This window comes from Neurospora hispaniola (genome assembly GCF_033458365.1).
Source record: "Neurospora hispaniola strain FGSC 10403 chromosome Unknown B0T23scaffold_6, whole genome shotgun sequence".
Classification (NCBI taxonomy): Eukaryota; Fungi; Ascomycota; class Sordariomycetes; order Sordariales; family Sordariaceae; genus Neurospora; species Neurospora hispaniola.
The window spans coordinates 1,074,957-1,093,840 of NW_026944411.1; the positions used below are offsets into that span (position 1 = coordinate 1,074,957).

Sequence of the window (18,884 nt, forward strand, 5' to 3'; positions counted from 1 at the left end):
TCCGAAAACAAGTGATCCAACTTCATTCTGATAATATTAGATTTACCCTGCTCAGTGACTCATTAAGGATGTTTGAACTGAGGAGATGTCTCGTAAACACCAGGTAGAGGTATGCTGAAGTCGAGTTGACATGTGAAGAGAGGGCCAGGTTTCTTGCGCTACCTAGACCGTTCAGGGTACAATTACGACCACATAATATGCGGGCATGGCAAAGTGAAATGATCTTGATTTGAGCACACGGGTATCAGAACTTGTATTCTTCTTCATAACGAGATCGCTTGTGGTGAAATCCTAGGCAAGAGCATTCATGACATTTCCAGCGGAGGGATAACTATGAGGAGAGAGGAGCTACTAAGCTTTTTTTATGCAACAGCCGTTCGCATGTCCTCCCAAACCTAAGAATGCCACGAAGAACATGCATACAGAACTCCAGAAACAAGTACAAATGATAGACGAGTATCACAACTTTCTTGAATCACATAGAAGACGGCAGGTGGGGATGAAAATCGACGGGCAACAAACGCCATACTGAGGTTATGCCCAAGTCCTCAACAGTTTATTGTCAGTGACACCGGCCGTCATGATCCGGTTGGATCGTTACCGACCCTGAGGTCGGCTATTGAACGCATGCTCGGTTCACTCCAGCCGCCCATCGCCTTCACTGACCGAGTTTACTTCCTGCTCCTCCTTTGCTTCTTCGGAGGTGCTGGCGCAGCCTCGGCTTCTGACTCGGACTCTTCGAGTTCGCTGGCTCCTTCGATGTCGAGGTCGGATCCTTCCTCGCCATCTTCGACGTCAGAGCCCTCCTCCTCGTCATCCTCTTCCTCATCGCTCGACGCGTCCAGGGGTATCATATCTTCAGCAGTGCTCTTCTCCTCACCCTTCTCCTCACCCTTCTCCTCAGCAGCCTCTTCGACCTCAGAGTCGCTGTCACTGTCGAACCCGGCAAAGTTAGAGTCTTCCTCCTTGGCATCCTCTCCTGCTGAAGCGGGAGTGGTAGCAGGCGCGCTGTCGTCCTCGTCACGTTTCCGCTTCTTGGACATTTCACCGTAGCGTCCTTCGCGACCCTCCATGGTATCAGTCTCACCCTCCTCCTTTTCGGGGGCAGGCGTGAACCAAGGAATCTTGCCTCGCATGAAGTCATTGAGAACCATCTTCGCGACACCATCAACGTCAGGCTCACCACCCTTGAGAAGTCTGCCGCCCTTCCTAGCAAGCATCTCAAGGAAATGGATATGGTCCTTCCAGCCCTTGAGCTCATATGTCCTCTCCATGTGGTGAGGTTTGACTTTGTTCAGTACCGCAGGGATGTATTGCTCCGGGTTATCGACGTTTTCTACACGTACAACACCACGGAGCAGGAGATCCTGCGGCGTATCGTTCTGGTTGGGAGGAACAATACCAGGGCAGTCGATGAGGTAGATCCTCCTCATCAAAGTGACGTACTGCCACACCTTGGTCTCTCCGGGAATAGGGGCGACCTTAGCAACGGGCTTACCACGAAGGGCATTGATAATACTCGACTTGCCGACGTTGGGGTAGCCAACAAGACCGACGCTGATCTGTTTCCTGTCCTTGTGCAGGATACTGAACTGTCTGAGAAGATCGATCAAAGAACCACGACCGAAGGGGTTCTTGATGCTAGATCTCATAGCACATGTGGGATGATCCTTCTGCAGAACGCGAATCCACGCGGCCTATTGTTTTCAGTTAGTCCTCAACTCGTTGAAGCCTATAACATATATGTATAATGTGAAGAATGTGTGAATCATAACTAAGAAGACCACCATGGTAGAGTCTGCTCAAAGGCAGGGTGGAATTCAACTCAAACGAAACACGTCCGGTATCCCGTGAAGTCCTCCAAAACGGAGTCCATCAAATCCCCAATCCCAAGACGGGACCAAGGAGGTTGGGAGGTGGATATTAATCTCCCAGCGATGTAACAGACCAATCCCAATGAAGCGCAACCAAATGCGGGAAAGATCCTGACAAAATCCCTGGGAACCTCAAAATTTGCGCGAGGCAAGTCGAGAGATTCGAGCAGAAGGAGCGAAAGCCAATAATGGTCTAAACTTACAGCAGTCTTGGAAGGAACAAGATCGATCTTGTTCAACACGAAAATAAGATGTTTGTGAGGAGCCTCAGTGGCAAGGTATTTCTCAACGTGACGACACCTGGTTCCCAGAGGATCTCTGGCATCGATAACGTGCAGGATGACATCTGACGAATCAATGACCTTGTCTATATGATGGTTAGCAACCCGAAGTCACAAGTCCCGAAACACAGAAGGACTTACACAGTTCGTTCCAAATACGCTTCGACTGGCCCTTTGTGAAGATAGCCTCCTTGGCCGTCGCGACACTGAAATCCTCCTCTTGAACATCGTCGTCGGCAAGACCACCGCCATATCCAGAAGCACCACTTAGGAGCTTGATCTCCTCGAGTCTGGCCTGGTACGTATCCATGCTCTTCTCGCTGTGTTCTGTCAAGTCACCGATCGTGTTGAAGCTGAGTTTTGGCCTTTTCCTTTGGGCCTTGGGGCCAAAGGTCTGTGAAAACGGCTCGCTCTCAATCGTCATCTTGGCTTGGTGCTTCTTTAACGCATCCTTGGGTCCATCTCTGATCAAGCTCATGGGGAGCTTGTTGCTCTTCAACAGCACCGCTACAAGACAAGGCGCGTTAGTCTTGGTCGGCCGGACAAGTGACAGAAGGAGTAAACGTACAGTAAGGATCCTTGTCCTTCTCGGCAATCGCCTCCCGGAAAGATGTCAACGTATCTTGCGAAATGACTCTGGTGTTGTTGAACCATCTCCGGTTCGGCTCGATGACGGCTGTGGGAACATCTCTGCTCTGATACGACGCGGCCTTGACGACCTTGCCCTCCTTGTTGCGGATGGCCTTTCCCTCCTTAAGCACGTTCAAGGCCTTGATCTTCTTTGCGCTCCGGTAGAAGTTCTCGCCCTTGACCTTTGGATCACCCGTCACCTTGCCCTGTCGCTGAATGCGAGATTTTTCCTTCTTTCCTGTTCCCATTTTGGCAGATGTCACTCAATGCCAAATTTCCGAGTAGGTTAGTGGGTAGAGGATGCAGATGTGAAAGAATTTCGTTCTCGCCTGCGAGAGCGGCTGGGGGTATCCGTGAGTAAGGGGGGAGATTGAGATTGACTTGTAAGAAGAAGTACACAAAATAGGGAAGAACGGGTAAAAGGCTAGAAACGAGGCTATGGGGTATCAGATATCGCAGAGGGTGTTGCGTGAGAATCGAGAGGATGAATGGACTGGGGAAGAAGAAAAGAGGAGAGGGAAGCGAGGAAGGAATGAGAAGGAGGAAATGCAACTCTGCGACTGGTCCCGGCGAAAGTTTTGTCAGTTTTTTTTTTTTTTTTGGCGGGGTGTGGAGGCCGCTCAAAGATCCCCATGTACAAAAAGTTTAGCGGTGTGCAACGGCAGAACGCCCGCGACAAGCAAAGCTAGCACCAAGAGCACTCTAGCGCCGTTCTGCCCCCCCGAGCTTTCAGAATTTCGACGGAGTTGAAAGCCCCCTCGTACCGCGGCGTGTCCCACGATCCCGAGCCGAACCTAGGAGAGCGAGAGGCCGCTGCACCCGCCTGGTCCGTTCCCTCCGTCGCACGAAACCTCCGCATATCACGGCCCGGCCAGAAGTCTCCCAACTCCGACCCCATCCCGCTCACCCCGTCTTCAGCCAACCCTCCACCTCAAAAATGGCGCCAACTCTTGCCAGGCCGTCGCTCAGCGGCGTGCAATTCATTCTTTCTTCCCCGACCACAACATGCGCTGCCACCAGCGTAGTAACACGCGCCATCGCCGCCCGATCTTTCAGCACCACCCGATCGGCTAGAGACTCGGTCTCGATCCCCCCCGATTCGCCCAACTACATCAAGGTCCCCGAGCCGCCGCAGTCTTCCGAGGTTAGGCACCCTTTCGTCAAGGGCCACCTCCCGATTCCCCGCTCCATTTTCCCAAAGAAGGGCGTCCCGGAGAAGGTCCAATCCGGCTATGTCGATCGTATCGCTCCCAAGTCCGCCGCCGAGCTGGCTGGTCTGCCGCCCAAGTCGAAACAAGAGTCGTGGCGTCGCAAGATGGCCGAGGCCCGGCGCAAGTCGCTCGAGGCCGGTCTGCAGGGACTCTGGCAGCGCAAGGTGAAGCGCGACCAGAAGCAGGCGAAGGAGAGCAAGGCGCGCTACTTGGCGAACAAGCGAGCGGCCCAGGCGCCGGAGCGTCTGGACGAGGTGTTCACGCGCGCGACGATTCGCGAAAGCACGGCCAAGAACACATTCGTGCCCCTGGACCCGGAGGCGTTCGAAAAGGCCGAGGAGGCGTATATTAGACATACAGAGAAGGAGGCGATGAAGAGCGAGGCGCGCCGGGACGCCCTCGTCCAGCTGTACGTGGCCTCCAAAAACTTTATCGTGGACGAGAAGGAGCTGGAGGAGCACGTCAACAAACACTTCACCGAGAAGATCCACAACGCCGGTCTCTGGGAAAGCGGCCGCAGCATTTGGGATTCGCAGAAGAACCCCATTAGCATGAGAGAGTTGCGAAACGAGTTCAGCGGTTTCAACGACAGAGTTACTGCCACCACTTCAGCCGCCGTAAAGACGACAGTTAGGCAGAAGAACGTGGCCGAGGAGTTGACTGGCGGCAAGTTGTAGTTGGGATGCAAGGACTCTACTATATCTCCTTCGTCCTTCTCTGCCCTATCAAAGTTGTACAATTAGTCAAAGGTTTGCTGCGTTGTCGTAATGATTTATACGATTAGTGAATCGAGCAACCTTGTACAATATGGGGGTGTTGTGTACAAATAAAATCAGATCGGCCAAGGACACCCATCCATCACAACACTCATATTGAACTTACAACACTGTATTTCATTCCGATACCCTATCTCTCTGAGACGGTCGTTCTCAGAACACGCTTTAGTTGTTGCCTAAATAGTACAATGATGCCCATGATCCCATACGCCAGTGTCAACCAATATTTCCAAGAAACCATTCCATCATGTCCATCATCAAGAAAGCTTCGTGCACAAAGAGAAAAAAAACAAAAAAGGGACAGTGAGACATCGATCTATCAGAGTCAACCCGTCATTCACACTGGTCTAATAACAGTTGCTACATCTTCCAGCTCATATTAACCGGCAACTGTGGTCTAATGTGGTCTTTTAGCATTTCGTTACCTCTTCTCAACAAGAAGGATATGCATGGCACCATAAGCAAGGATGATGAAGGTCATGCCAAAGAGGCCTAGGTTCATGATATCCCTCCACATTGCTGAGTTGTCGAAACCGAAAGTGGTCAAGATGGTGGCGCCGGGAACCGTGATATCGAGACCGTACTTGTGGTCAACAAGAGTGAGCTGAGTAACCTCGTTGACAATCAGTGCCTCGAAGCCGTAATGGAAGATGGAGAGCCACTGAAGCCAGAGCGCCGCAGCCGGAATGGCGTTGTGGTTGAGCAATAGACCCGCAAAGAGAAGACTGAAGAGCATAACCAAGCTGCCAATCAGGTTGGCCACACCTCCATCCTTACAAAGGATGCCGATGAACAGGCAGATAGCGGCGGCGGCCAGGTTGAAGAGGACCAAGACCAGGATAAAGACGAAAAACCGCTGGTAGTCAGCGACAAGACCAGTCATCGGGTAGATGATTGCGCCAAGCAGGATGGGTGGAATGATCCTCAGGGGAACAATGTCGAACAGGACTTTGGCGGCGAAATAGGTGACAGGTGAATAGTAGCCATTCGCTCTCTCGCGTACAAACAGCAGTCTCTCTTGAGAGAAAACACCCAAGCTTGTGAGAGTGCTGAAACCGAACAAGGCAAGGACGAAGAAGAAGAGGCCAAGCCTGTTCTGGAAGCCTGCAATGTCCAAGGTCAAGCCGTAAAACAAGTAGCCGGCAAAGACAGCCAAGAGAATTGCAATCGCGTAATGAGTCAACATCAACATCGGGTTTCGGTACAGGTTCTTCCAAGTCCGCTGAGACAGAATAACGAACTGTCGGAACAAGCCCACACGAGCATAGCCTTTGCCCATTGTACCCGTGTAGATGTTACCATCTGCAACATAACCGTTGGAATTTTGACCATTGCTGTTTACCGCAGCTGCGATTGCCTGGTGAATTTCTTCATGGGTACTGGCAGCAATGTCGGAATGGACATATGACTCAACTAGAACGTCAAGATCGGTGCCAGTAGCAGCAAGAGGGGGGAGATCGTGGAGGTCATCGTTTGTGCTCCGCAAAGGAGTAACGGGTGGCTGCTTTTGCAATTTGTAACCTCCAATCTCGTCTCCAGCATCCGAGGAGGCAGCAGTATCGACGGCTTGCTTGCGCCTGGTATAGAGCTCCCGCTCCTGTCTACGTCTGACCGAGTCACGACGCTTAATCCTAGGGCGGGAAGAGGAAGATTCAACCAAGCTGTCATCACCGATGCTAACTCCAGACACGCTGGCGATTGACTTGACAGCTCTAGTACTGCTTGGTCCCACACTAACCCCATCCACTGACAGCGTACCATCATCGTAAGAAGAAGTTGATCCGGCGTGCATGGTCAAATCAACCAGGTAATCGGCGATGTTGAATCCAGGAGGGCAAGTGTAGCCAATTTGGTCGAAATACTCCTGGCATTGGTGCAGCGGTCCAGAATACACGGTCTTGCCTTGTGCCAACAAAATAAGCCGGTCGAACAGCGCGACAATATTGGATCTTGGCTGATGGATGGTGAAAATGACGGTTCTCTTGTATGTCTTCGCCAGAGTAACGAGGCATTCGACAACATTGTAAGCATTGTAAGCGTCAAGACCACTGGTGGGCTCATCGAGGAACAGGATCGAAGGACTGGTGACCAGCTCGCATGCGATGCCAACTCTGCGCTTTTCTCCACCAGAAATGCCACGTCCTTTGCCTTCATCTGAACCAATAAGGGAGTCCCGGATATGGTAGATGCCTAACTGCTTCTCGACCTCAATCACTCTTTGTTCCTTTGCGGCGCGTGTCATGTCTTTCGGTAGGCGAAGAAGGGCGCTGTTGAGAATGGTTTCGTGTACGGTCAAGGTTGGCAGCATGGTGTCCTCCTGATCGACAAAGCCGACGGCGTTCTTGTACTCCGGATCGCTAACCTTTTCACCGTTAATGTAGAAATCTCCTGACACCTGGCCGCGTTTATTCTTCCGGGCAAGGATATCCAAGAATGTCGTCTTTCCTGCCCCTGAAGCTCCCATGATAGCAGTGACCTCACCCGGATGCGCCATGCCTTGAATTCCAGACAGAATCTCCTTTCCGTTCAAATTATAGACAACGTTCTCAAAATAGAGAGAAGCGGGCTTGTGGTCGGTCATAAGCTTGATGGCCTCATCGTCCGAGTCATCGAGGTGAATCGGGCCATAGTTGAACTTTCTTCGGGAAAGGTACCAGGTACCCAGAATAACGGCAACCAGGAAAAGCCCACAGGCGGCAATGACACCCGCAATAAGCGGCGTGTTGATCTTGGGAACGGTAGGCGTGTATCCAGGTACTTCGGTGTGATAGAGACACTCGCCAGCGCTGCAGGTGAGAAGGATGCTTTGGTCACCGAATACATCGTTGATGAGATTGTTCATCTCAGGCTCCTTAAACGCACACTTCTTTGCTTCGCCGGTGGTCTGGGTGCATTCGAAGCTCGCAGGGCCCTTGATTTGCTCGGACAGGAAATCGCCAATGTCAACGGAGCCATGTTCGCCGCATAGCATTCGATCCGGAATACACTCGCATTGAATCTTTTCGCATTTGTATGAAGTCGTGTTCTTTCCGTTGTCGAAGTCAAAGTTGGCAGTCGAATCGCATTCTCTCAAGTGGCACATGAAGGACTCGCGTTCCTCGACCCAGACTGAAAACATGTTAGTTGACGGGCATGTTTTGGGCCCAGAGGTAAGAGAACCAACTTACACTGGAAGTCGCATTCGCCGGTTTCTTTCTTACAGGTAAACGTAACCTGAGGAACTTTGGTTCCGAGAAGGTTCCGAATAGCCTTGTTTGTAACGTCACAGATCTGGTAGTTTTGCTTGACGACCTCGCCGCCGGTATAGCAGACGCCACCATCCCCGGTTTCGGTAAAGGCGTTGCAGACATTATCGTTCATGCAGACATTGCAATTGATGCCTGTCCACCCATCGTCACATTCACAAGATTTGCCCTTGCGGGCCAGTCGATCGGGGCCTCGAGCAAGTGAGCCGCAGACTGTGAGAAGCCATAACAAAATTAAGCATCACATCCGGACAAGAACACGGCCATGATCATTGGGTTTTACGTACGTGGTTCTAAGCAGTTGTCGCCGCCAAAGCCATCGGGACAGATACACTTGCCACTGTACTCGCTACATGATGCAAATTGACCACACGAGTACATGGGAAGGTTGCAGTTGAAACTACCCAGAGAGTATCATCAGCATCACCTAGGCAGATACTTAAACGAGCAAGAAAAAGGAGCGTACCATGGAGGGCAGTCTTTGGGTCGATCGGCCATCAGTTCCATTTGCGCTCGCAACATATCGATGGACGTGTAGTTCTGGTAGGCTGACGCAACGCATGATAATGATAACGCAGCGAGCGCAAGCGCGCGGGGTATCCCGAACGCCATGATCGTAGGATATAGCCCAGGCCTCGAGTGAAGGCACTGTTGATGGCCTCTCGTAAAACGGTAAAGCTGTTGTCGTTGCTCGACTGAACTCGGGAAGAAGTTGGTGTCGGGTCGTTGACGAAGCACTCCAACCAGGCGCGGTGGGCGTGCGTGCTTCGAGGTGGTAGATGATAGGTGGTGACCAAGTGAGCTTGTGTAAGTAGAGTACCTATCGGTGGTGGCGCGCCAGGCTAATGCGCGTGGCTATCCCAAGTCCCCAACGTGGGCCAACCTGAGCCTCCGAACAAACTCAGATGACTCGACCTAATCCCTACGGCTCGAGCACCCGATAATTCGCGTGTTGACTGGCAAGACTACTAGTCAATAACGCGATGCTGACCACTGCGCCTCTTGTTGACTTATCAGTAGCTATTCAAAGTCCAGAAACCAAAGTCATAGAAAGGTCGTGATGAGGATGGAATATGAAACTGGACGGGAGCAAACAACAGAAGACGGGAGCCAAATTCCACAGCGGTGGCCGGAAAGAGAGTGTACTCTGCGTGACCTGGAACATCGCCGTGACTTGATGGATGCAGCAGTAAGCCAAGTTGGCGCGGCCCGTGTGCGCGGGTTAGTACACACTGAGTGCAGCAATGACGAAGGCCGTCCACAAAGCGGAGCTGTGACTTTCCTTGGTCCACCAGCGAGACGATGCAACGATTTTCCATCGAATTCATTGGTTCTTCTCGGTACAAGCTGAGACATGGTGGAAGTGTGGGTTCACATCTTCCCCAGCTCAGTTTGCGGAGATACTGTCCCCCGCTCACTGCCATTGGTTACATCTTTCACGACTTGCACATGGCGCTCGGCCAAGTTTATCGCGGATCATGCGGGGACTCCCAATTCCACTTGTTGAAGATGCGGACGACGGTACCTGAGTGCCAGAGCATTGGGAATGTTGGAGTCGAAACACCAAGGACAAGTTTACGCTCTTGTGGGTGCTTCCATGTTGAGCAACGCTGTCTTGGCTATATATTGACTGCTTCCCTAGGTTTTCATGGAAGCGAAACTATGAGCTTGATGCTACCAGGTCTGTGCAGCTTGATGTCAAACACATCGAACTATCGAAAAAGGGCGCGCCCTTCATGTCAAAGGCTCCAGATGGACTCCATAACTTGGTTTTATATAAACCGACATCTGTATACACGGATTCGAGTCTCCAAGCATAATTGAATAAACACGCCAACTAGCCACATTATACTTTCCACACAGATCACTTGCCCCAGTGACAGTCGCTCCGCCAAAATGGTCAAAATCACCCCCTTCGAAGTCGAACAATGGATGGACCGCTACGAGACCACCCCCGGTGTCATCAACATAGCCGAGACTTGTTGCGCCTCCATTTCTATCGACGACCTCATCTCCCTCAATACCGACAAGTCCGCTTGTTCACCCCTACAACTCTCCAAGAAGCTGACATACGGCGACATCCTCGGCTCCGAGATCCTTCGACAGCGGGTGGCCTCGCTGCTCAACCGGGACCTCAACCATCACTCTCCGGGCGTGGAACCGCTGAACGCGGAAAATGTGATCATCACCCAGGGCGCCATCGCTGCCAATTTTCTAGCCTTTTATACGCTGGTTGGACCGGGTGATCATGTCATCTCTGTGTATCCTACTTATCAACAACTGTACTCTGTTCCAGAGAGCTTGGGGGCGGAGGTTTCGCTGTGGAAGTTGAAGGCTGAGAATGGCTATGTTCCTGATGTTGATGAGCTCGAAGGATTGGTGAAGGCTGATACCAAGGTTTGTTAAGTCTATTTATACTTGGATTCCTTGCCCTTGTCCTTCCCCTTCTGCGTCCTTGACCAAAACTTTGCCGAGAACAGAAACTGATAAAGCAAAAGCTTCTCGTCCTAAACAACCCCAATAACCCGACAGGTGCTACCATCCCAACTCCAACCCTTCAATCCATCCTCGACTTCTGTTCTTCCCGTAACATCACTATCCTCTCGGACGAAGTTTACTCTCCCCTCTTTCACTCTCTTCCCGCATCACCATCCTCCTCCACCACCTCAACAGCGCCTCCGTCCATTCTGTCGTTGTCCCCTTCCGGGACAGAAAAGACCTGCGTAACCCTCTCTACAGGCTCCACCTCCAAGGCACTCGCCCTCGCCGGTCTCCGCCTCGGCTGGATCGTCTCCCGCTCTCCCTCCCTCCTCCGCGCCATCGCTTCTGCCCGCGATTACACCGCCATCAGCGTCTCGCAGCTAGATGACCAGGTAGCCAGCTACGCGCTCAGTCCTTCGGTGCTGCCGGCGCTTCTGGAGAGAAATTTGGATCTGGCTAGGACGAATCTGGCGTTGCTTACCGAGTTCGTGGAGGGAAAGTATAGCAAGGTTTGCTCATGGGTTAGGCCGACGGCGGGGACGACGGCTTTGGTGCAATTTCGGAATCTGAGCAAGGGTGGAGTACCGGTTGATGATGCTACTTTTGTGTTGGATGTCTTGGACAAGACGCATGTCCTGTTTATGCCTGGGAGTCCTTGCTTTGGCCTTGGGACTGAGTTCAAAGGGTATGTTAGGATAGGCTATGCTTGCGAGACAGAGGTGTTGAAAAGGGGTTTGGAACTGATGGGTCAATATGTAGAGGAACACCTGCTTTGAGGAAGGGTGGCTAACAGGCTAGCGGAATTGATGTTCCTAGAAGCCAGTCAAGGAACTCATCCTGGAAGCGTACCGAAACATGGAAACTTGACACCAGGGGATTGCTGTAGTCTGACATCTTACCTGGTTTGACCCCGTCCTGGGAAACTACACTCATGATCCGAACACCACTAGCATACTCAGTAAATACAAACCGCCATACACAGGCCATACTTATCACATTGCCAGTTGGGATCAAAGTTGGACAATCAACTGTATTAATAGTATAGGATTCTCTATCTCTGTGGCGAACGTAGACGTCCGAACGATCAAAGAGAGCCGAGCACTGGTAAACGACACCCGAGCCTGGCTATCCGAAGAGCTTTCCAAGAGGAAGAAGCAAATTATTCAGTTTTTCCCTCATCATCTCCGGTTCACGCAGGCAGAGGCTCGGTAGTTCTGAAGTTCTCTGGGTGCAGGATACCGTGCATATTTCCTTGCTTGATCCGTTGCATCGTCAGGGCAGCGATCAAAGCAGCACCAACACCGCTTCCGTCCTCGGCGGCGAGAATCTCGATCGGATCATCTTCCTTGGGGTCCGCCTTCTCAGGCCAGTCCAGGATCTCACGAAGTGCTTGCGCGCCACGAGCCTTGAAGTTGGGGTACTTGTTGAAAACGGATCCATCAGCACCAACGTGGCACTCCTTATATCCTTTCTTCTTGCTGATGGCAGCAACGCCGCAGGCGGAGAGGCGAGCGGCGCGGGTACCGATTAGCTCGGCGGTGCGACGAATGAGCTCCAGTTCGGGGCCGGTGGGCGTAAGCCCCAGCTTGGTCTGGAACAGCTCAAAGGTTTCGGAAAGGTTCTCGAACGGATCCCTGCAAGTGTTTGTTAGTTGCCAGTCTCTAAGTCTTGCAGAGAGGTTATACTCACTCTTCAATGAGGGAAAGGAAGGACGAGTCAAGACTGTAAGCTTTCCGAAGCTTGGCGATATCCTGGCCAGGGAAGATCTTGATCTCCTGGTTGTCGTGGAGGTCAACCAAGACCAGGCGGAAGATTTCACCCAGATACAACCCTGCGACCATCTTCTCGAAGGACTGCTGACCGGGACGCGGCGAATCCTTGTCAATAATGACGTCGTAAGGAGTACGAGGCAAGACCTTATGCTCGTTGTCAAAAGCTCCCCATTCGCAGTTGATGGCCATTGGCATATCCGGTGGGAGATTCATATGAGCGAGCTTGGGAATCGAGCCACAGTTTTCCATGTACGCAGCATTGCAACCTGTGCCAAAAATGCATCCAATTCTCATCTTAGGATCAGTGTATGCCGAGGCAATCAGGGTGCCTGTAGTATCGTTGATCAGCGCCGTCAGCTTGATAGGCACTCCCTAGAGACAAAAAAAAACATTAGCAGCTGATCAGAGAGAGCTGAAGAACACAACCTACCCGGCGCTGGAGGGCAGCCTCAAACATGGGGACAACATTATGACCCTCTACGCCAGCGATATCGAAGCCCTTGGTCCAGCGTTGCAGAATGCCCTCGTCGATGTAGTTCTGTGTCGCCGGATAGGAGAAAGTAAAACCGAGTGGAAGCGCATCGAGCTTGGTTGGGTCTCCGTGGTGCGTTTCAATGAATTGCATGAGGCAGTCGGCAATGTACTCCCACAGCTCCTCGGCGTCGCCCGTCTTGAGCTCCTCGGGCATGCGGTACTTGGACTGGATGATGTCGAATTCGGACTTTGTTTCGGTCAAAGTGACTTGGCAGACACGTAGGTTTGTACCACCCATGTCCAAAGCCAGATAAGTACCGGTTTCGTTGCCGTCGGGGAAGGACATAACCCAGGTAGGGTTCATGGGCTACAGTAATTCTGTCGTCAGCGAGGTTCGTTTTTGTATCTGTGTTGCTCGGTGGATGCTAAAACGCACAATGCTCCCTCCCTGGACGCTAAGGCCTGTGCACAAAAGAAGCAGTCAGCATCTCTTCTAGCTATGGACATGTAGTATCTTTGCAGTTCGTGGAGTGATCACCTTTCTCGAGCTCATGGACGAAGTGGTTGGTAACTTCCTTGAGCTTGGCGCCATCGACGGTAAAGAGGCGCTCGAGGTGCTCGATCTCATTGCGGAGATCCTTAGGAAGGTTATCGAGAGTCCCTGACGCCATAGTTAGTTGTAAGATTGGGAACTATCGTGGTAAACTTCTTGCCCTCTGTGCTGGAAGTGGTCCGACTGTGGCAGTGGGCGTGGTGGTGATAGGAGCGAAGTTTGCTGAGAGGAGGGGGGTGCTCATGGTGGACTAGGCTTCTTGGCGACGACGTTCCGGCAGGCGGAGGCGCCATAGCTGCATCAGAAGCCACAGGCAGCAAGTTCTATTGACTGGAAATCCGCAAGGCACCGAAACTTGCCGTTCGGGAACCAACAAACTCGGGGAAAATTGGGGCGTCAGATGTTGTTTACCCCTGTAGTAGAGGGAAAAGCAGCGAATGATGGGTATAGCACTTGAAGTGGCTTAGGGTCTCAATAGGTGACGTCGGCGATGTCACTCTGGGTGTTGGGTACTGGTGATGCAGGACAATAGCTAAATAGGTCGGAAGCTTTGGGAGCTGGTTATCCAGGAAGACGGATTTAGGGTTTCATCCAAGGACAAGATCCAATGTCAAGGAATTGCTTCCTCGACGTAACTTCCGCTGCTTCCACTTCAGTTTCATCCGCTCTTTCCCAGTTGAAATAACGAAACGTTGGCTCAAACTCTGTGGTTCAATTGGCCGCATCTGTCTGACCTTTGATGCAGCCACGCAAAGCTGACAGGCTCGAGGCACGCTCGTTACGCAGACCAAGTTGTGAAGGAAAGAAGGGGTAAGCTGACCCATCAGGTAGAGCTGTCATCAGAAACGAAGGAAGCTACCCCTCCATGTCTGAAGAGCTGCCAATCATTTTCCGCTTTTGCTATGCCGGTCAAGGCCAAGCAAATACTGGCAAGCACAATGCGTACATCTAGGTAAGGTAGGTTGGGGTTGGGGAAGGCACCATGCGGGATAATACCTCCACGGGAATGGGAATGACACGAAATCATGGATGGAGATGAGGACGAGATGGGAAGAGATGGGGAAAACCCGGGAGAGGGTCACGGAGGTTTCTCAATATTCGAAAAGCTTGTCGTCATAAAGTAGCACCGCCGCTTCAGCAGAGGGCACCGACGCCACTTGGGCTCTCGTTCGTGGTGAAATTTCTCATGATCTGCCCATGCCGCTCTCAATCTCAATTCCAATGAAAGTCGGGGTGACGTGAAATGGCTGGGACAGACGCGACGACTTGTGCAAATCCTGCCGTACGAAACTCGACGTCTCACTCCCCCAGCATCTGATGATCTAGGTGAAACGAACAGGCGCGGGAGATGGAATAGGCGCCTAATCAGATCGGACGGCCCGAACAACAGACCGGAAGGCGGTTTTCAGGATCAGGCTGAAAAGGAACAGTTTAATGTACGTACCGGTGCCCTTTCTGGGAAAGGGAGGCTTGGGTCCAAGTCCAACCATTATGGGCCAGAAGACAGAGTAGACTTAATCTTGACAGCTTTGGGTTATATACTGAGGTTGCTGACGTCTACTGAAGCTCGCAAGTCGGAAGAAGAAAACAACCAATGTTGGTGCTCAGGAACACGTCAACGGTCTGTGCCTTATATACACAACAACAGCTGGGTGCAAAGGTATCATCTGATTATGTGCAAACTGTGGAGGAGCAGTCGGCCAGATAGGTCGAAATGGAGAAATGAGAGCCGAGAGTTATAGGTAATTATCATCGGGCTCACAGATACCTAGGACGTAGGGTATCGCCAAGCAAAGTGGAAGCTGTCAAGCTGAAGCTACATTGCATTTCAGGGTATGTTGAAGTGGAAACCAGCGTGAAAACCCTCCCAGATCATGACCTCGTCGACGTAGGATCCTGGACGGTACCTACGTAGAGGTAGCTTCACGATCCACAGCCAGAGGTGCAGTAGCCCCAGTGGTTGTGCTGTGGGGGCAGTTAGGTTCGTGGGTTTCTGTTTTCCCCTCCCCTTTCTCTGAAGTTGGGTAGGTCACTGATCCAAAGCTCAAATTGGTTGTTGGGCGAGGTACTTAAAGTACTGCTCATAGTGATGAATTAACTGAGCAGAGAGGTTGAGAGTTCCAAGAGAATTTCTGACAAGTTGGAGAGATTGGGCCGTTGCAAGCTCCCAAGTTGCCCCTGTGCACACGCGTTTGCCCCTCATATCACCAGGGTACTACTGACATGGGGGTTGCGCAGTGGTGACTGGTGACAAGGGGAAGCTCCCGTTCCCCCCCCCCCCCCAGGTAGCTTGGGCAGAAACTCAAAGGCAACTCAAATACCATCACTGAAATGAGCTGACCAGCCAAACATGTTTAGTTAGAGGTAACCACCCAACATTGGGCACATGAAGGCGCTCTGGGAACGTTTCATGAAAAGCAAATCATAACAACTCGTAGTTCGGGCATGAATATAAAATGTTGTAAGCAGCTCTAGAGAGGTGTGGTCATACCCGGCGAGACATCCGGGCCCCTATCTTCAGGGTCGATCGGTTCGTTCTATGCAGACGGAAACGCCCGCCAAAAGCTGATACACAAGGTACTCATCAGGTGCCACTACCCGCTGGTCAGACGATCAATTTTATCGGTACAGTAGACCTAGGTAACGAGTACTGCCCCTGGGGTGAACCCCATGAACCGGCCCGATCTCTATGTAGAACACCTCACATTTCCCGTCTCATGAACCCTCAACTCACAAGTACATAAAAGTCGGAATTACGGCACCATCAACCTCCGAAGTCCAGAAACCCCGGCCGCCGGCCGGGGCCCGGCTCGAGCCCGGCACCCAAGGCTGATGGCCCGAGCTCTACTTGCCAAGGTGTGGATATCTCGTACGGACGAACAGGGGTCCACCATAATACATAGCAACGTAAGCACTTTGGAGAAGTGCTGGACAGCTGGCGGGACACGGCCGATTAGGTATCGAGAGGCCACGGTGATGCTTGTCGGTACACTCTGTGAGGGCCAGTTTCTCGTGTAATTGACTGCAGCGCCAGCTAGGTCCCTTTCCCAAGATTAGTCCATCACATCTTCAATTGGACTATTGGACGGTTCATGAACGCGTCCCGCCCCTTTCCTTCAAGATGAAGACATCGGCCGTCTTCTCTGCCGTCCTTTCGTTGCTTTCCCTAGCTTCAAGAGGTTCGGCGCATGGACACCATCACCACCACAAGCACAGCGATAGCGGCACCTCGAGCGCCTCCGCCCCGGCAACATTTACGCCGCCCCAAGTCTTCAAGAATGTCAATCTTGTCCACATTGTGTCATTGGAGAAGAACTACGTCAAGGAATCCATCAATGTCGTAATAGAAAACATCGACAAAAAGGCGCAGTCCGATTACATTCTGCCTTTTGCAAACGAGCAGTTGTCGCGTCTGGGTGGTTTGGAGGTTAGAGATCGCAAGAATGCCGAATCCGGTCCATTCGTTGTTGAGCCGGTAGAATTCGAGTCGTTCGGGTCAGTGATTTTTGTCCGTCCGTCACCCAAGTTCCCATCTAACCTCTCTTGAATAGTCCCAACCAGTACGTTCGGATCCGATTGCCCACACCTCTCGCGCCGGGCGCGCAGCAGACATTGGGCATCACCTACTACCTTCTGGACGCCTACAAGCCTCTTCCCGCCTCGATCAAGCAGGAGGAGCAACAGTTTCTTTCGTACTCCTTCTCGGCTTACTGCCCCTCGGTATACGCTACATCTAAGCAGAAGACCGAAGTCAAGTTCGCATCGACCAACATCCCCGACTACACCAAGCTTCCCGGCAGTGGAGACGTCAAGGAGTTCCCCCAGAAACAAGGATCCAAGCTCGTTTATGGTCCCTTTGATGAGAAGCCAGCCGGTGCGCTTGAGCCTGTTCAGGTTCGGTTTGAGTTCAACAAGCCCGTGATTCACTTTTCTCGCCTCGAGCGCGACATTGAGGTCAGTCACTGGGGCGGAAATGTGGCGTTTGAGGAGCGCTACGATCTCGAGCACCGGGGTGCCAACCTCTCGTCCCTATTCAACCGGGTCAAGTGGCAGCAGTCACAATACTACAACCCTGTCACTCATGCACTCAAGGAGATGAAGTTCCCTTTGCGCGTTGGCAGCGCCGACCCCTACTACACCGATGTTATTGGCAACGTTTCCACGTCCCGCTTCCGTAGCAACAAGAGGGAGGCCCTGCTTGAAATCAAGCCTAGATACCCCTTGTTTGGAGGCTGGAAGTACCCGTTCACCATTGGCTGGAACTCGGATGCGAAGAATTTTCTGCGCAATACGGCGACCGGAGGCTTCGTTCTTAATGTTCCTTTCCTTGAGGGTCCCAAGCAGCCCGAGGGTGTCGCGTATGAGCAGGTTGTGGTCCGTCTGATCCTGCCTGAGGGAGCCGAGTACGTTATCACTACCCCAGAACTGCCCTAACATGTAATTGACACTGCTTTACACAGGAACGTAAAATGGACCACCGCAATCCCCAAGTCCTCGATCTCCGAAGCGGGTGTGCAGATTCACAAGACCTATTTGGATACCATTGGCCGCACAGCTCTCGTCATCAAGGGGCGCAACTTGGTCGATGACTTCAGAGATCGTGATCTCACCGTTACCTATGACTATCCCATGTCAGCTGTTCTGCGCAAGCCTTTGGTTGTGTTTAGCAGCTCCATGGCTGTCTTCGTGAGCCTTTGGCTTCTCAGTCTTATCAATCTCAAGTTCACAGCCAGGAAATAATTGAGGAGCAGGCGGAGTGGTTTATTAGGCATATGGGTTGGGTGAAAATTTCCTATACAAGTGTATCATCGTCATACTTCCAGCGGCCAGATATTTTGAAGAAGCAAGGGAAAAGATATTCTATGCGAGAAGAGGAATTCTCTGGCTGTGATTTCAGTGGTGGTATTGACTGTGCAACTTGTTGAACTCATCCATTCAGCGGTTGAGAAAGGCTTCCGCCTTTTGAGGTGAATAGAGAAGCCAGATGCTCGGTACGGAAAGCAGCCGTTTGCACGAGACAACGCCTAGGGTAGAAACTCAGGCCCCCGAGATCGACATGTATTTTGATTTGAGCAACGAAGCAGAAGAAAATGTAGTATGGTCCTATCCAACGTATTTTACTTATGATATTGGGCATACCTCAAGTTTCACACCTTCTCAAAGCACCAAAGGGTCTTATCTGAAACAAGACGACCAGCATCAGAACTGCGCGTGGTCGGTTTATTATTGCCACTGCTCGAATAACATCTTGGAGAACTCAACAAGGGGGAGAGCAGTGGTGAAGGTGGGGTTTGATCCCCAAAGGGGATGGGAATCGGAGTCTTGTGCTATGACGTCACACAGATTCTTTATACAGACTTGAAAGCACCGAAGTCATGACGACAGTAACAACACCACGTCCTTATTCGGCTGGCACGAGACCAGGAAACAGGTCTACTGAGAGTGTGGACGGCGAAGTCAGGCTTCAGCTGAAGGAAGGCAGGTGACAGACTGCATAGGATCAAGAACGGAGTACCGTATCTCTCCAGTTCCTTTTCCTAGTCGATGCCTCCGATTCATAGCCGACCAACTTTACGATCAACTAGGA

At 51.8% G+C, this 18,884-nt stretch overlaps 6 protein-coding genes across 6 annotated transcripts; 3 read left to right on the forward strand and 3 right to left on the reverse strand.

The window, feature by feature from the left end:
* Positions 1–601: 601 nt before the first annotated feature.
* B0T23DRAFT_188253 (nucleolar GTP-binding protein 2) lies at positions 602–3,127 on the reverse strand. Its single transcript, XM_062833175.1, has 4 exons — positions 2,724–3,127; positions 2,297–2,662; positions 2,078–2,241; positions 602–1,697 (listed from the first exon to the last, which is right to left on the reverse strand). Exons 1-4 carry the CDS (start codon positions 3,031–3,033, stop codon positions 672–674), a joined length of 1,866 nt encoding a protein of 621 aa, XP_062690634.1. The 5' UTR covers positions 3,034–3,127; the 3' UTR covers positions 602–671.
* A 501-nt stretch (positions 3,128–3,628) lies between these two features.
* B0T23DRAFT_188278 (uncharacterized protein) lies at positions 3,629–5,065 on the forward strand. The gene has a single exon (XM_062833177.1). It carries the CDS (start codon positions 3,723–3,725, stop codon positions 4,671–4,673), a length of 951 nt encoding a protein of 316 aa, XP_062690635.1. The 5' UTR covers positions 3,629–3,722; the 3' UTR covers positions 4,674–5,065.
* A 128-nt stretch (positions 5,066–5,193) lies between these two features.
* Positions 5,194–8,629, reverse strand: B0T23DRAFT_321945 (uncharacterized protein; the record flags this gene model as incomplete). Its single annotated transcript, XM_062835265.1, has 4 exons — positions 5,194–7,880; positions 7,940–8,230; positions 8,305–8,417; positions 8,484–8,629. The coding sequence occupies 4 exons, from the start codon at positions 8,627–8,629 to the stop codon at positions 5,194–5,196; spliced, it is 3,237 nt and encodes a 1,078-aa protein (XP_062690636.1).
* Positions 8,630–9,581: 952 nt separating this feature from the next.
* On the forward strand, positions 9,582–11,483 carry B0T23DRAFT_384230 (pyridoxal phosphate-dependent transferase). The gene is made up of 2 exons (XM_062837462.1): positions 9,582–10,414; positions 10,516–11,483. Exons 1-2 carry the CDS (start codon positions 9,914–9,916, stop codon positions 11,272–11,274), a joined length of 1,260 nt encoding a protein of 419 aa, XP_062690637.1. The 5' UTR covers positions 9,582–9,913; the 3' UTR covers positions 11,275–11,483.
* A 204-nt stretch (positions 11,484–11,687) lies between these two features.
* Positions 11,688–13,415, reverse strand: B0T23DRAFT_320384 (hexokinase; the record flags this gene model as incomplete). The annotated part of the gene is made up of 5 exons (XM_062835166.1): positions 11,688–12,132; positions 12,188–12,642; positions 12,701–13,111; positions 13,181–13,206; positions 13,283–13,415. 5 exons carry the CDS (start codon positions 13,413–13,415, stop codon positions 11,688–11,690), a joined length of 1,470 nt encoding a protein of 489 aa, XP_062690638.1.
* Positions 13,416–16,230: 2,815 nt separating this feature from the next.
* Positions 16,231–18,159, forward strand: B0T23DRAFT_188399 (Ribophorin I). The gene is made up of 3 exons (XM_062833178.1): positions 16,231–16,792; positions 16,849–17,700; positions 17,758–18,159. The coding sequence occupies exons 1-3, from the start codon at positions 16,419–16,421 to the stop codon at positions 18,035–18,037; spliced, it is 1,506 nt and encodes a 501-aa protein (XP_062690639.1). The 5' UTR covers positions 16,231–16,418; the 3' UTR covers positions 18,038–18,159.
* Positions 18,160–18,884: the final 725 nt, after the last annotated feature.